Here is a 15,013-nt window from a genome sequence, read left to right on the forward strand (position 1 = left end):
ACCAAGGTTGTCCCCTACCACCATTTCTTCTACGAGGTCCTCACTGCTCACCAAAACCAAATCTAAAATGGCATCCCCTCTCGTAGGTACTTCAACTACTTGATGAAGAAATCCATCCACTATCACATCCAGAAAAATCTGACCCCTATTATTCTTGCAAGCACTCGTCCTCCAGTCTATATCCGGGAAGTTGAAGTCTCTCATAATCACACATTTCCCCTTTGTGTTTACTTCATTAAAGACATTAAAGAGGTCTCTATCCATATCGAAATCAGATCCCGGTGGTCTACAGCACACCCCAAGCACTATCTCAGGGGAAGCTCTAGTTGCTTTTTTACCCAGTGTGATTTTTGCCCAGACAGACTCTGTCTTATCCATTCCATCGCTTCTTATTTCATTACAGTTAATCTCATCATTGATGTACAAGGCTACTCCACCACCTTTGCCTTTCTTCCTGTCTTTTCTAAACAGCACATAGCCTTCAATACCTGTACTCCAGTCATGAGTACTATTCCACCAGGTTTCTGTTATCCCTACAGACCAACAAATCAGTCAGTCGGTCCATCATCCTTAGCCCACTGCTGATGCTGTCTTGAACAATGTTCACTTTGGTGGTTGGGGGCAGAGAGCAGGTTTCCCTAGGAATAAGTTGAATAAAGCTTCCTGTTCAGCTAAAGCAGGAAATGTGCTCCAGCACTGCCTTGTTCACAAAGAGTGGGAAATACTTACTAAACAAAATAGCAGGAGATGAAGCCTAAACTCAATTGTGCTAATGAGTTTACAGTTCCCTTGTATCAGAAAAACAGAAAGCCAGACTTCTGCAAGGACTCTCTGCCTGCCTTAGTTTACCTCTCTCTGATATTAGCACCCTCATGTTTGTTTGTTTAGTGTGTGCATATTTTTTATATATATATATATATATATATATATATACACACACACACACACACACACACACACTGATGCATTTCCAGTGTATTATGCTATATCTTCAGGACTGATAGAGTTATGGATGAAGGCCATGTCTACACTACAGGCGCTGCAGCAACACAGCTATGGTGCTGTAGCTATGCCATTGTAGTGTTATAGCATAGACGCTGCCCAAGATCAGAAGGGATTTCACCTCCCAAAGTGGTGGTAGCCAGGTTGATGGAAGCATTCTTCTATTAACCTAGACTCAGGGGCAGGAATTTTTCACACTGCTGAGCACCATAGCTATGATGACCAAATTTAAGTGTAGACCAGGCCCTAGAAAACAACAGTAGTTAAGTCACACACACACACAGGTCAGTTTCTTCTGCAACAGCACAAAGTGTAAAAACCAAATCCCACCCTAGTATGGGAGACATCTGACCCAGAAAAAACTTCACAAGGTTCATTTCATAGTATCTCCTTCCTAACATTTCCTTGAAGAAGCAGAAAGGGCCAGGGAAGAGGCAAGAGGTGTGACCTCCCAGGCCTGTGAACAGTGTGATCCACAGAGAAGGAAAGCGGTGTTAATATCTGCATAGATATCAAATGTCTCCTCCCAGCCCCTACAACAAATACGTGACCTGTCTGAGCTCCAGAACAGGCTGATCAATGCTGTGTAGCCAGACTTACGTTCTACTTTGTGTGCTCCTCAGCCAAAAGCCACCTGATCAGAGGTGTTTTCTGATCAGAGTGGAAGCAGGACGGCCTGATGTCAAGAACTTCCTCTCATTGTTCCATCAATTGGGGAAGGAGAATGAAAGAGAGTAAAATGAACATGTAACTACCATGTGTTCACTCCATTAAATCCTAGAGTGTATCTTCAGACTAATTTTCTAAAAGCAAAAGCTTATAATGCAGATTGTATGTGCAAAATCATTAGAAGATTTCTTCAACAAACATGTATAAGTCATACTTGTAACTAAGTAGAATTGAAGCATCTAAAGAGTCAAGTTAGATTAAGAAATCATATCTGGTGAAATCCAGGAATTCACATTGGATGGATGCTTTAGGATTAAATTTTAAATGAGGGTTAACGGAGTCTGTAAATTTTCAGGAAAAAGCATGCTTTTAATCTGCAGAAACACTCTTCTGTTTACATCACCATATTTACATATAGGATGAAACCCAGAGTGCTTCCTGAAAGGTGCTGAGTGCTCTTGACTCCCCTAAAAAGCAATGACATTTGAGGGTGTGTAGCACCTGACAGTATCAGGCCCCAAATGAGTAACGAAAAGGGTGCAATTCACTCAAGAGCCACTACTGCCATCTCATTAGCATTTGTCATTTTATGAGCAGCAGACAATCATTCCTAGTAGGCTCCCACTTGCATTCACTCCCAGTCCTCATCTTGGCTGTGACGTTTAAAATCTGAAATTTTCACTTTTTTCACTGAAGTTTGCATAGTGCCTTGAAGATGAACAGCTATATACAAGTGCTACTGTTATTATTATTATAACTACTGTGTTTTACAAAGGCATACAACAATGAGGAAATTACATAAGCTTAATGAAAACCCGAGGAAGGATTGTCAAAATCTCATGGCTCTGTTCCAGGAATGAATTCTCTATCGGCAACCTTTGGCACATGGCGCGCCAGGGAAAGCCCCTGGTGGGCCGGGTCCGTTTGTTTACCTGCAACGTCCACAGGTTTGGGTGATCGCAGCTCCCACTGACCGCGGTTCACCAAACCTTCGGAAATGGCAGGTAAACAAACCCGGCCGGCCAATCAGGGTCTTACCCTGATGGGCCGTATGCCAAAGGTTGCCGATCCCTACTCTACAAGGGCCAATACAGCCAAACTAAGGTCACAATATTGCATGCAATGCTGAAGTTTTACAACCACCATGAGCCATTAGTGCTTAGAACCACTATCACCTTGGGCCATTAACTCCAAGTCATCAAACCCAGGAAAGGCTTTGCATCTCAACAGCCATAGCTGCTGCACAACACACAGCTCGTGACGTAAAATTCAAATAAAAGGAGCTTAATATGCACTGTACTAGCATTTATATTAATAAACCTTAACAAACAAAAATACCTGCAACATGATCTGAATCTCAAACTTCAGCTCCATTAGGCAGCCTAGAGGAACAAGTTCCAGAGATAGGGGTCTTCAACAGAGTATTCTACTGCTGAAGACAGAAGGCTGAGTTTCAGGCACAGACAACCAAGACACCTCACTGGGCCTCACTTGTCACAGGGGGACATAGGAAAAGACATGATATCCAGATCACAAAGGCTCTACAGATTGTCTCCAACATCTTGAATTGCATATAGACCAGAACAGCAAGCTAGTAAAGTTAATTTTAAGCATTCAGAAGGTGAACCTTCCACATTAAAAGCATTACAGAAATCCAGCCTGTCCTGTTTAGGTAGACAAGAAGATTCCACTGTTATAAGAGTTACAAATGTGCGACACGTGTAGGATTGCCAACTTTCTACTTGCACAAAACTGAATACTCTTGCTCCACCCCTCCTCGGAGGCCCCCCTCCTCTCTCCAAGGCCCTGCTGCCGCTCACTCCATCCCCCACTCCCTCTATTTTTGCTCTTCCCACCCTCACTCACTCATTTTCACTGGGCTGGCCTAGGGGGTTGGGCTGCGAGAGGGGATGTGGGCTCCAGGGTGGGACCAGAAAGGAAGAGTTCAGGGTGCGGGAGGGGGCGCCGGGCTGAGGCAGTGGGTTGGGATGCAGGAGGGGGTGAGGGCTCTGGCTGGGGGTGTGAGCTCTGGGGTGGGTCTGAGGATGAGGGGCTTGGAATGCTGGAGAGTGCTCCAGGCTGGGATTGAGGGGTTCGGATGGCAGGAGGGGGGATCGGGGCTGCTGTTGGGGTGCAGAGGGTTCCATCTGGAGGTGCAGGCTCTGGGGTGTGTCTGGGGATTAGGGGCTTGTAGTGCAGGAAGGGAGTTTGGGTTTGGAGGGGACTCAGGGCTGGGGCAGGGGGTTGCAGTGTGGGAGAATGAGGGCTCTGACTGGGGGTGCAGGCTCTGGGGTAGGCCCAGAGATGGGGGGCTTGGGGTGTAGGAGGGGGTTTCAGGTTTTGGGGGGGCAGGGGATTGTGGCTCAGGGTTGGGGCGTGGCCTTACCTCGGGCAGCTCCCAAATCGGCGGTGCTGCAGGTCTAAGGCAGGCTAGTCCCTACCCATCCTGGTACTGTGCTGCACCCCAGAAGCAGCCAGCATGTCAGCTTCTAAGTAGGGGGCGGGGGCCAGGAGGCTCCGCACGCTGCTCTTGCCCACAGGCACTACCACCCCAGGCACTACCACCCCGGCCAATGGGAGTGTGGAGCCAGTGTTCAAGGTGGGGGCAGCGGCTGGAGCCCCATGGGCTCCCCACCTAGGAGCTGGATCTGCTGGCCACTTCTGGGGCACAGCATGGTACCAGGACAGGTAGGGACCAGCACCACTGACAGGACTTTTAACAGCCCAGTTATCAGTGCTGACCGGAGCTGCCAGGGTCCCTTTTTAACTGGGCATTCCAGTTGAAAACTGGACACCTGGCCACTCTAGACACGTGTATTCTTTACTGGTTTGAAAAGACTAAACGTCCTCCTGCATCCAGGGCACTCAATGAATGTATTTTAATTAACACATTCTTCAAGCAGAACAGATTTTCTCCAAAATGAGCATTAGGGAGACCAAAGGTAAATAACTAAAAAGAACTAGCTGACAGTTAAAGACAAATTTTAAATTACTAATGCTATTAACACATAAAAAATACAGGATGTCATAGCAGCATTGAGGAACACATGGGCCTTACACTCAGTTATGTAGCCAGACAAACAAGCATACTGCATGGCTGTTTAGAGAATGACTGACTAATTACCAAGATTCGAAGACAAAAGGGTTTGTTGTGGTTATGTTGCCTCCACTCCTGCCCCACCCTTGTGTGCATGACTGTGTGTGCACATATTGTTTTAAGATAAACTATAACCCATATTTAAAAAAAAATAAAAGAAAACCTTAATATTCCTAAACAGAGTGAAAGTAGTTCCCTAAATTCTGGGATCAGGCAGGAATGAGTAGCTTAGAGCAACCACCACCTTTTGGATGTTTGACGAATACTAGAAAACTTTAAGGGAGTCCCATCCCTCTCTCTATGCTTAAGGAATGCAAGTCATGATGATGATGGGATCTTCAACTCAAGGAGGGATTCTCTGAGCTCTAACAGGTACAAAGAAACTTTTGAAAGCTCCATAACACAAAAGTTAAACCAAAATACTTAACCACAACTGCAATATTATTAATTAAAAGTCTATTCTTTTCAGCAATCTGTGCACCAAAACAACTATTGTTATTCATAACATTACTTTCCTTCTGCAAGCAATAAGGATCTGACAACTGAGAACAATGTTAATTGATTTACTCTCCTCTGTTCCTTCCCTTCAGCTAGTAGTTTCTTATGTGAAGCTTTTATTGTGTAGGTATGTTATTCTGAAAAGCAAATATTTGTGACACTGGTATACAAAACCAAACATAATTAAACTACTCTCCTTGTTTTGCAGATATTTCCTTCAATGCCAGCACCACAGATTTAAACTTGCAGACAAGCCTTGACAGCTTCCATTATAGATGATGAGTTCATGATAACTACTGTTGATCACCCCACTAAATCTCATTTTCAAGAATACAGGCAGAAGAAAGCATGTCACAAGAGAATTAACAGGTAACATTAAGCTGCATATTAAAATGGTTAGCTTGAATAGCAGCTATAAAAAGGTGTTAGTTACCCAAAATAATCCACAGAAAAGTGGCTTCACAAGAAGTCTTTTCGAAAATATGTTTATATTTAAAAATTGAACTCGCTATTAGTTAAATACAGCTCAAACTGCATAACTTTATTAATTAAATGAGGCTTTGTAAATCATGGAGGCATAAAGAAAAGGCAATGCAATTTGTCTGCACTGGAGAGGCATCTCTAGAAGCATGAGGAAGGCAGAACAGAAGAAATAGGTATAGTTCTGGGAACTTAAATACACAAAGAAATTAAAATTAAATTTAATTGCCAAATTAAAAGGGAATTCAGAGAGGAGAAAGAAACAATGAAAAATCATTCTTGAGTACTGTATTTTTCAAGTGGGATAAGAAGCGAGGTGGGTGGTGATAAGCTATCTTTGGCCTACATTTTGGAGTGCCGGAACATGTGCCAATAGGGTGACCAGATAGCACCAGATAGCAAGTGTTAAAAATCAGGACACTTTTTTCAGGGGGTATTGTCGCTATATAACATAAAGCCCCTAATGTTGAGAGATCTGGTCACCCTACAGGCCAGGAAACTACATCTATCAGGTGAGGCTTTGATGTACCCTTTTCTCGGTGCCAGTTGAAAAATGCAGTGATTATACGAGTTTTCTGAGATATACAAAATTGTCTTTCCACCAAATTGAGTGTGCATGCTTGGGAAAGCAAAGGTAATATCTGAAAGCAGATCTTTCATTCTTTTGAACTTAATGTGGCCTATACAAACTGAAATGTAACTCCCTTGGTACTTGTTTACACAGCTTTTAGATCCCTTCTCAAAGTGAATTGATTTGGTGACTAACAAAGATGGACCTAAACCAAAACCCAAATATGAGAGATTCAAAATCCAAGGCCAAATCTAAGTTTTGCAGCTTGAGCTCCGTATTGAGTTATAAATAGAAATTTGTGATTAGTCTGCATATAAGAGTATCATATAAATGACGGTCAAGTCAGAAGAACCATGGAACAGAGAAAAAGAATTAACAAAATGTTTGGAAGAACTGAAATATATACAAATTTTAAAAAGTTAATTGAGGTATGCACAAGCAATCTGATGAATGGATATGACTGAACTGGTTAAAAAAACAGCATAAACCAGACATAAAAGAAAAGTCTCAGTTACTGTGTCATACTATAGCTGAAAAATAGTAGTGTTTAAAGTGCTGACAAACAAACAAACAAACACTGTACAGACAGTTTACTGTCCTTTACACTACAGCCTTGCTTTTCACTGAATCAGATCTGTGACACGCAGAGACTGGAAAAAAACCCTCCATGCCGAAACTTCACTACCCTGAGCCAGCAGGAAATTCCAACTGCTCCATGCACAGGAGCCAAAAAGAGAACTACTGGAACGAAATGTGGAGCTTAGTGTGAAAAACGTGTCGTGATCCCTCTGAACTTCAGTTGAGAGACGATTATGTGAAGCAAGCTTGGCTAGAGTTTTGTATTTCAGTGAGAGCGGAGGGCCAGGTTGGGGAATGTTTATTGGGCTCCAGATTATTAGAAATAAGAGCGCTCAACTTGTGTTGTTTTTTTTTTACATGAAGTAATAATCCCCTCAGGAAGTTGGGGGGAGGAGGCAGGCAGGCACTGAGGACAGAGTTACAAGAGAAAATGCAACACATAAATGTCACTTAACTAATATGTTTTTTAATATGATGCATTTTCCAATGTTTATACAGGTTTGTCGAATTTCTGATCATGTTAATACCAGTCAGACAGGACAAGTTGCCTTTTCAAATGTTTTCAGCTGGTCATGGCTAACAGCTAAACCACCACCATTTAACACAACTGCCCTTGGCCACACCAAGTTAACATCTTAGTTAACAAGCTGCATTTTCTGTTAGAATGGATCTTCCAAGCGCAAACAAGGCCTAAAACCCTAACTCTGCAAACTGCTCCATGCTAAATTTATGGAGCTCCCTGCGGCGCAGGGGCCCGCCCATTCCGAGTAGCTTTCATGCTGTGAGCCGACCTGATTAACAGCCTCAAAACAAACCTTATCTTGGCTGATCAGCTCAGCCATGCGGATTCCCTGTCCCCGCCTAAGAGTTTTGACATGCTGGCATCAATCAGGCGCGCAGATTGGTACATTTCCCTGGCAGTTCTGCAAGGGCGGAACAGATTCCCCAGTAGAGTGGCCAGGCTCGGGAGAGCCACCAGTTTCAATGTATCCCTTTCCCCCCAGTTAACCCTGCAAAGCTGGGCAGGAGCCGAACGTCTGCTCCATTAAAGCCGGCCGGGTCCTCCCGCAGCCTGAGCTGGGGGACTAACTATGGGGACTGGAAAGACCTTAAACTCGCGCCTCCCCTTCCACTGTTCACAAGGCAGCTTCACGCACAGGTCTGCATCCCCCCGCTTCGTACGGCAAAGAAAGCTCGGGGAGGGGGGACTGGCCGGGTGGCGAGCCCGGCCCCCGCCGCGAGCCACCCCAAAGCGGGCGCGAAGAAGTTGGCAGCAACTCACGGATTTTAACTCGGCGGTGGTCGAGGCGGGCGCTCAGAGCGCGCAGGGAGCCCAGGCGGCGCTGGAGCCGGGCGCTGCGCCGACACAGGGCGTCCGCTTGGCTCTGGATCTCGCCGAAGATGTCGCTGGCGCAGCGGGAGAGGTCGGAGAGCTGCCAGAGCAGGGAGACCAGCGAGTGCGAGCTGACCTGCTCCAGCGAGCCGAACAGCAGCAGCCCCGCGCCGCGCCGGCGCCCGCCGCTCCCAGCCCCGCCGGCCGCCCGCGCTCGCTCTTTGTCCGGTCCCAGCAGCGCATCTCCTCCGGCATCTTCCAACCGGCACAGCTGCAGGGGCTCCACCGTCCTCAGCGGGAAAGGCATCTCGGGGGCTTACACTTCCCGGGAGCCAGAAATCCTCATTCAAAAACAAGAGCCACAGGAGTTCAGAGAGAAAACCGACCAGCCACCAACTCCGCAGAGAGATTACGGGGGAAGGGACTTCACGCTGCACCCCGGGAGAAGCCCTGAAAGGAGCTCACGTGCAGGAGGTGCAGCGAGAAGTCCTGCTGGCAATGGGGCGGCAGGAGGCACATTGCACTCGGGGAGACAGAGGGGAAAGAAGCTGGCTCAGTGGGAGGGGGAGGAGGAGAAGTGGTGAAATTGTTTGCAGCGAGGAGACAGGAAAACAGCCGGAGTTTCTCCCCCCCCCCCCCCCCCAAAGTGGAGATGGGGAGGAGGAAGCGGGCGTGGGTGGGGGGGCTAGAGTGCCCTGGCTACAGCCACAAAGAAGGGAAACTAGGAGAAGAGGAAGGGAAATAAAAAGCCCAAAGCAGCCACCTGGGGCTCCCTGAGCTGCTGCACGCACGCACTCCTCTGAACCTCCACCCAAACTCCAAACCAAACCCGGAAAGCGAAAGCAGGAGGGTGAGAGGGGGAAGGAGAAAATAAACACGCACACCGACAAACCTGGGAAGAGAAAAAGAGGCCGCCGCCTACCTGTGGCTTCCCGAACTGGAGCCTCTGCCAGAGCCTCACCCCTGGCAGCCAGCAGCAAAGGTGAAAAGAAAGCCTGCCTCCACTCTACCAGCCCTTCTGGGGACCAGCTGAAGTGGGATCATCTCTGCCTTGCCTTGCCCACCCCGTATCAGTCAGAACTTCGCTCTTCCCAGAGGGGAAAACTACCCTCCTTTGTCATCTTCTCCTACCAACTATAACTTGACTCTACAACAGGGGTTTTCAACCTTTTTTCATTTGCAGACCACTAAAAAATTTGAATGGAAGTGCAGACCCCTTTGGAAATGTTAAGCATAGTCTGCAGCCCACAGGTTGAAAACCACTATTCTATGGTAACAACAACCTTTCACATACCTCTTAGACATAGTCTGCGTGCGCACGCACACACACACACGTTGAAAACCACTGCCCTAGAGAGAAGCATAGGAGACCCTCACTGCATCTCAGCTCTCCCTCTTCCACTACTAGACAGTACTCAAGAGCATGCAAGGCACAACCTCTCTTTAAACACGCACACAAGTCAGAAGCCACACACTTAGCATATTTTAGTGATTGTTTTGTAATTAATGTATAGTATATGTTTCCAGATAAAAGTGACCCCTACACAGAAACAAAATCCAAATAAGCCAGCACAACATGCAAGGTTACAAACCAAACAAGTTACTTCAATATGCAGGCAGTGTTATAGCCCTGTTGGTTCCAGGATATTAGAAAGACAATATCCTCTGCCACCATACAGTATTCTGTTGGGATGCCCTTAATCATGACTACTATACTGGGATATCCCCTATGGAACCAATTTAGTTTTGTGTTAGCAAATGTCAAGGACTGCTGCTTAATTGGACTATTGTCCTATTTTTGCTGCATGTGCAGAGAAAAACAAAATCATAGACTGCTTGTGGAAAGGAAATCTGGGGGGGAAATGGAAAATAGCTATTCTGCCCTCTACATTCCCCTCATAACTACAGCATAATTTGGTATCCAAGATACTCAAAGTAGAAGAAACTCTCCCACTGCAGTTTTGGCATTAGCTATGCTATGAAATTATATGAAAAAATACCCACCAGTGAGTAGCACTGGGTTAGTTGCATCAGTGTGGCTATCTATCTGAAGTTCTTACACAGAGGTTAGTACTAACGGGAGGACACAGTCAATGGGAGCATAATAGGAGCAGTTGCTGAACTGCTGTGGTGTGCACAGAAAAGCTGAGATCTACAGGACCTGGCTATTATATTTCTGTGGCTCATATTCATTTGGAAAAAACATCAGTCACTTGTGGTTCTGCCATTAGTATTGCCTTTAGCAGATGAAGAAGCTACAAAGATTTGAGGAAATATAGTGGCAGACTTGGAAAAGTAGGATTCCCCTTCCATGTGTTTTTACTGACAAAAGGTGGCATATATGGTAGTATTTAAAATCTCTTAGGCCCTAATCCTGCAAATACATCTGTCCTAAACTTTACTACCATGAGTTGTTAATATCCAGGTAACGATGGTTAGCCAGGTGTTAAAACTTCACCTTAAGCACTGTCTTTGTAATACAGAAGTTGCCAATAAATATTAAAATAAGATTAAGTAAAGATGAAATTGAGCGATTAAACAAAACTACAAGAATAAACAAGTTAGTGCTGTATTTTATAAGATTTAGGCATATTTTTAAATGTTTTTTTCTTTTAATTGGAATAGCCACTTAACTAGGACTATATAACTTGTTCACTGGGATGTTTGAATTAAGAGAACTATATTTTATGATTTTTTAAGAAGACAATAAATGGGTATGTGTAGAAGATGGAATTAATGCACTAAAGGGACTTTAATATAGATTTTTTAAAAAAGACTACAGAGTTAGGTAAAGAATAGGTGATGGTGTCTTAATTTTTTTTTTAATTATATCTGTTGAATACTGTGCTTTCCACAAAACTATATCTGCAACTGAAATACCTTATGAGATGATGACTATACTCCTTTCTATAACACTTGAAGTTTTAATAATAGATGGGGTAAATAAAAGTTAAGGCTCTAACACTGACTTTCTTACTAGAGAAGTTCAGATTTCAGCCCTGATCTTGCAAACCCTTTGTGTATGATCTTAGCTTTATACATATGATTGGTTCCCAGAGGAGAAAGTGATCCAGTATGCTGTGCCAGACCAGAGGGGCTTCACCAGGCTGGTGCTTTAAAGGACCTGAGGCTTCCTGCAGCAGCTGGAGCCCCAGGCCCTTTAAATTGCCTCCCGGGCTCTGGTAGCTGGCTTTGGGTGATGCTTTAAAAGGCCTGGGGCTCCTGCCACTATAAGGAGTCCTTTAACCTGCTGCTGGAATCCTGCTGCCTACCCTGGGGCCCAGGGCTCCTGCTGCTGCAGGGAGCCCTAGGCCCTTTAAGGTGCTCCCCCACCACCACTCTCCAACCCTGCTACCACTACCCCAGAGCTCAGGCAGTGATTTAAAAGACCCAGAGCTCTGCTGTGCTAGCAGCAGCCAGAGCCCCATGCCCTTTAAATTACTCCTTAGCCCGGTGGCTCCCAGCCACCTCTGCAGCTGGGAGCTCCATGGGGTGATTTAAAGGCCCTGCCTCTTCTGGTTGAGGCTATGCCCCTGCTCAGGACTCTAGTGTACTAGTAAGTTCTCCAAGTTACTTTCACCCTGGTAGGTCCACTGAGCATGATTCAGGGAAAGGATAATATTTAATATAGAACCGGGGTTGGAAGAGCATTAAACAAAATTGTAGGTCAGATGCTCAGCTGGTATCAAAGAGTGAAACTCCACTGCTGTCTAGAAAGTAGCGTTAATTTCACTTAGTGAGGCTCTAGTCCTGTATTTGCAGGCAGGAAATTTAACTTAAGTCTTAAAAACCCCAAAACTTTTTGGTGTGGGAATAATCCCCAGGCAAAATAAGAAGTGGAAATGTTACTGGGAGGGACTGTTATGGTCTCACTGTGTCTGCAAGACATCAGTTTCTGCCCACAGAGAAGGAAGGGGTACAGGAAAGAAAAAATAACTTTAAAAACTTCCTTATGTGTAGAGAGGAACAAAATCATAGACTGCATGTGGAAAGGGAATCTGAGGGGGAAATAGAAAATAGCTATTCTGCCCTCTACATTTCCCTCCTAACTGCAGCTTGATTTAGTATCCAAGATACTTGAAGCAGTAGAAACTCTCCTACTGCATTTTTTTCATTAGCTATGCTATGAAATTTTATGAAAAAAAATCCCCACCAGCTGAAGAACTAAAGCATTTATCATAATAAAGAGAGAACAAATTAAAATAGTTAAGTTAATTAGAAGAACAGATACAAACTTTATTTTTCCACAAAAGGAATTTTATATTTTCCCAAAAGGTACTTCTAGAAACATGTGCATATAATCTTACCTCTTCTGAGAGTTTCTTGTTGGAAAACTTCTTACTTTCCCCTTTATTGCATTGAGAATGTGTGTTTATTTATTTATTTAATTATTTTTTTGTTGCACAGCTCCCCCTTTCTGCTAGAACAAAGGTAGCAAATTACAGACATCAAATTAAGTGCCTAAAAATGGGGAAAATGTAGGTATCTGCCATGGCCTGAGAAAGCTTGTCTGCTGCATATCTCCTAATAATGAGAAACGGAGTAACAAACTGGGGAGCAGGAAACAGAATGGGAGTGGCAAAGAAGACAAACAGAGGAAAAGGCAGTTAAAACTCTTAAGAGTTTCAGGTCAATATCTATTTTATATTAAAGTACTTGTCCTAAAATGTGGACTCACTGAGTACCATAATCATATGCTCCACATTTTTAAGCTACAAGTTCAATTACAACATTAGGGCTCAGTAACTTTAAAGGTCTATATCCACAAGTGCGGGACTCTTTCTTTAATCACATTCCCATCCCATCCCACCCCACAATACCCACTCCCACCTGCTCCCATATTGTTTTTTGCATTTTTATTCTACTCTCACTTGCAAAAACCTTAGATCTTCCCCCATGCCTCTGAACAAAAAAAAAGGTTGGTTTTTATATATAAAGTACTTTTTACACTATTTAAGCAAGAATTGTTTTATTCTTTGAGTGGAAAAAATTGTGACTTTTTTTCCACTCAAAGAATAAAACAACTCTTGCTTAAATAATGTAAAAAATACTTTAATTCCAGTTATAATAGACTTCCAATCTCTTTATATTCCTTGCTTAAATTTAAGTATTAAAACACTTTAAAAGAAAATCTTGCTTTATGTTGCTGAAATTCTATTTATGACAAAATTACAAGAGATTTAGTGTTTTCCTGCATATTATCGCAGTCATTTTTTTTGCCCACCCAATCAGACCCGCAACAAAGTACATTTTACCAGCTCCCATTATTATAGCAGTGGGTCCTGTGAGACCCACAGGATCCTAGCCCTGCTGCAGGGCTCTGCTCCTCACTTACTCTCCTTTAATAGCAGCTGGATTTTCTGAAAAAAAGAAGAGGCAACCAGTCGTGTTGTCACTGAAAAATATTTTTAAAATCAAAGCCAAATGTTTTACCTCAATTTGTATTTAGGTTTGTTTCATTAGGACTTAAAGCCATCTAAACATCTAGTGAAATTGTTTATTTTTATTGACTTTTATAGCTGGCCTACCACCATAGCAGAGTAACTGACAACATTAAGAGAAAGCAAGAGCAGAAAATACAAACAACTTTCTAATTGAAAATATAAAGGCTAAATATGCAAATGAAGTAATGCTTATTTGTAAAATATTCAAATGAAGGCATTGCATCACTTGTCTAAAATCTCCAGATTTCTCCATCTTCAGCCTTAACAGGTACTAGTCTGACTTGTACTCTTTATTAAGAAGGAAAAACTCCCACTGAACAATTCAGTTTTGCTTCCTTTTACAAAGGACAAAAATACCAGTTACTATTTATCTGAAAACGGCATTAGGGTGAAACAGCTTGAGCCTGTGAAAGACTCTTGGGAGCTGATTTTCAGAGCTGGTCTCTACTTGTGTGTAAACTCCAGATATTGGTAGTTAAACATTTATTTGTACCTATAAATCAGTTAGCCTAGCTACTACTATTTTTATCCCAAATTCACTGCAGACAGAGAAATTTGGGCCTTATTATTTGTGGGTGCAAAACTGCAACAAAATCAGAGGCTGGGTGAGACCACGTTGACTATCAGGCTCAATAGATAGGACTTTTTAAAGTGCTAAGCGTTGGCCTCTTTCTGCTCTCACGGAAGTCAGAGAGAGTTTTACCATTGACTTCAGTGACAGCAGAGAGGCCAACGCTGAGAGCTTTAGAAAATCCCATGTTACATTTTTATGAAGAGACTGACCATCTTTGTCTTTTCTAATTTTATTATGTTTGTTGCCATTGTCATAATTAATTAGTTTATAATTTGATTTATTAACTCAATCTTATTAACTGGAAAATAAAAAAGTTAACTCATCAGCCAAATAAGACCTAGAATTACATTCTTTTAGCAAGACGATTACCCTTTTGAATGCGTCAGGACATAGAGCAAACAATAGATCCAGAGAAGGGGAGCCACTGAATAACTCCACATATGTATGCAAAATTTCTGGATGTATTGTTTACAAATGTATAACTTAATCTTGCTAGATCCTAAGACTATGAGTGTATTAAAACCTTTAAAGTCAATCACTACAGAGATGGTTTAAAAAAATGCTATAAATTAGGGATAGAGAAAATTGTGGGTTTTTTTAATTAACCACACAGCCTTGCTTTGTGTCAGGTGATGAATACAGATCAGGTGACAGGCCAGTGATGGCATGATCTTTTCATCTCACAACAGGTCTTGCTAACATGACTTGCAGAGAAAAGGTATGCTTCAGCTAACAGGGATGCCAGTGTGTGGGAGGCAATCTGACC

The 15,013-nt window shown here is 43.4% G+C and overlaps 1 protein-coding gene across 1 annotated transcript in view; it reads right to left on the reverse strand.

Moving 5' to 3' along the window:
- NHSL1 (NHS like 1) overlaps window positions 1-8,750 on the reverse strand; it is a 272,172-nt gene extending 263,422 nt beyond the window's left edge. The window contains exon 1 of the mRNA XM_030556415.1: window positions 8,179-8,750. Within this exon, the coding sequence (XP_030412275.1) occupies window positions 8,179-8,536 (358 nt within the window). The 5' untranslated portion in view covers window positions 8,537-8,750. The remainder of the gene's footprint in view (window positions 1-8,178) is intronic.
- Between the last annotated feature and the right edge of the window lie 6,263 nt (window positions 8,751-15,013).

The sequence above is a fragment of the Gopherus evgoodei genome, chromosome 3 (genome assembly GCF_007399415.2).
Source record: "Gopherus evgoodei ecotype Sinaloan lineage chromosome 3, rGopEvg1_v1.p, whole genome shotgun sequence".
In the NCBI taxonomy this organism is placed as follows: Eukaryota; Metazoa; Chordata; order Testudines; family Testudinidae; genus Gopherus; species Gopherus evgoodei.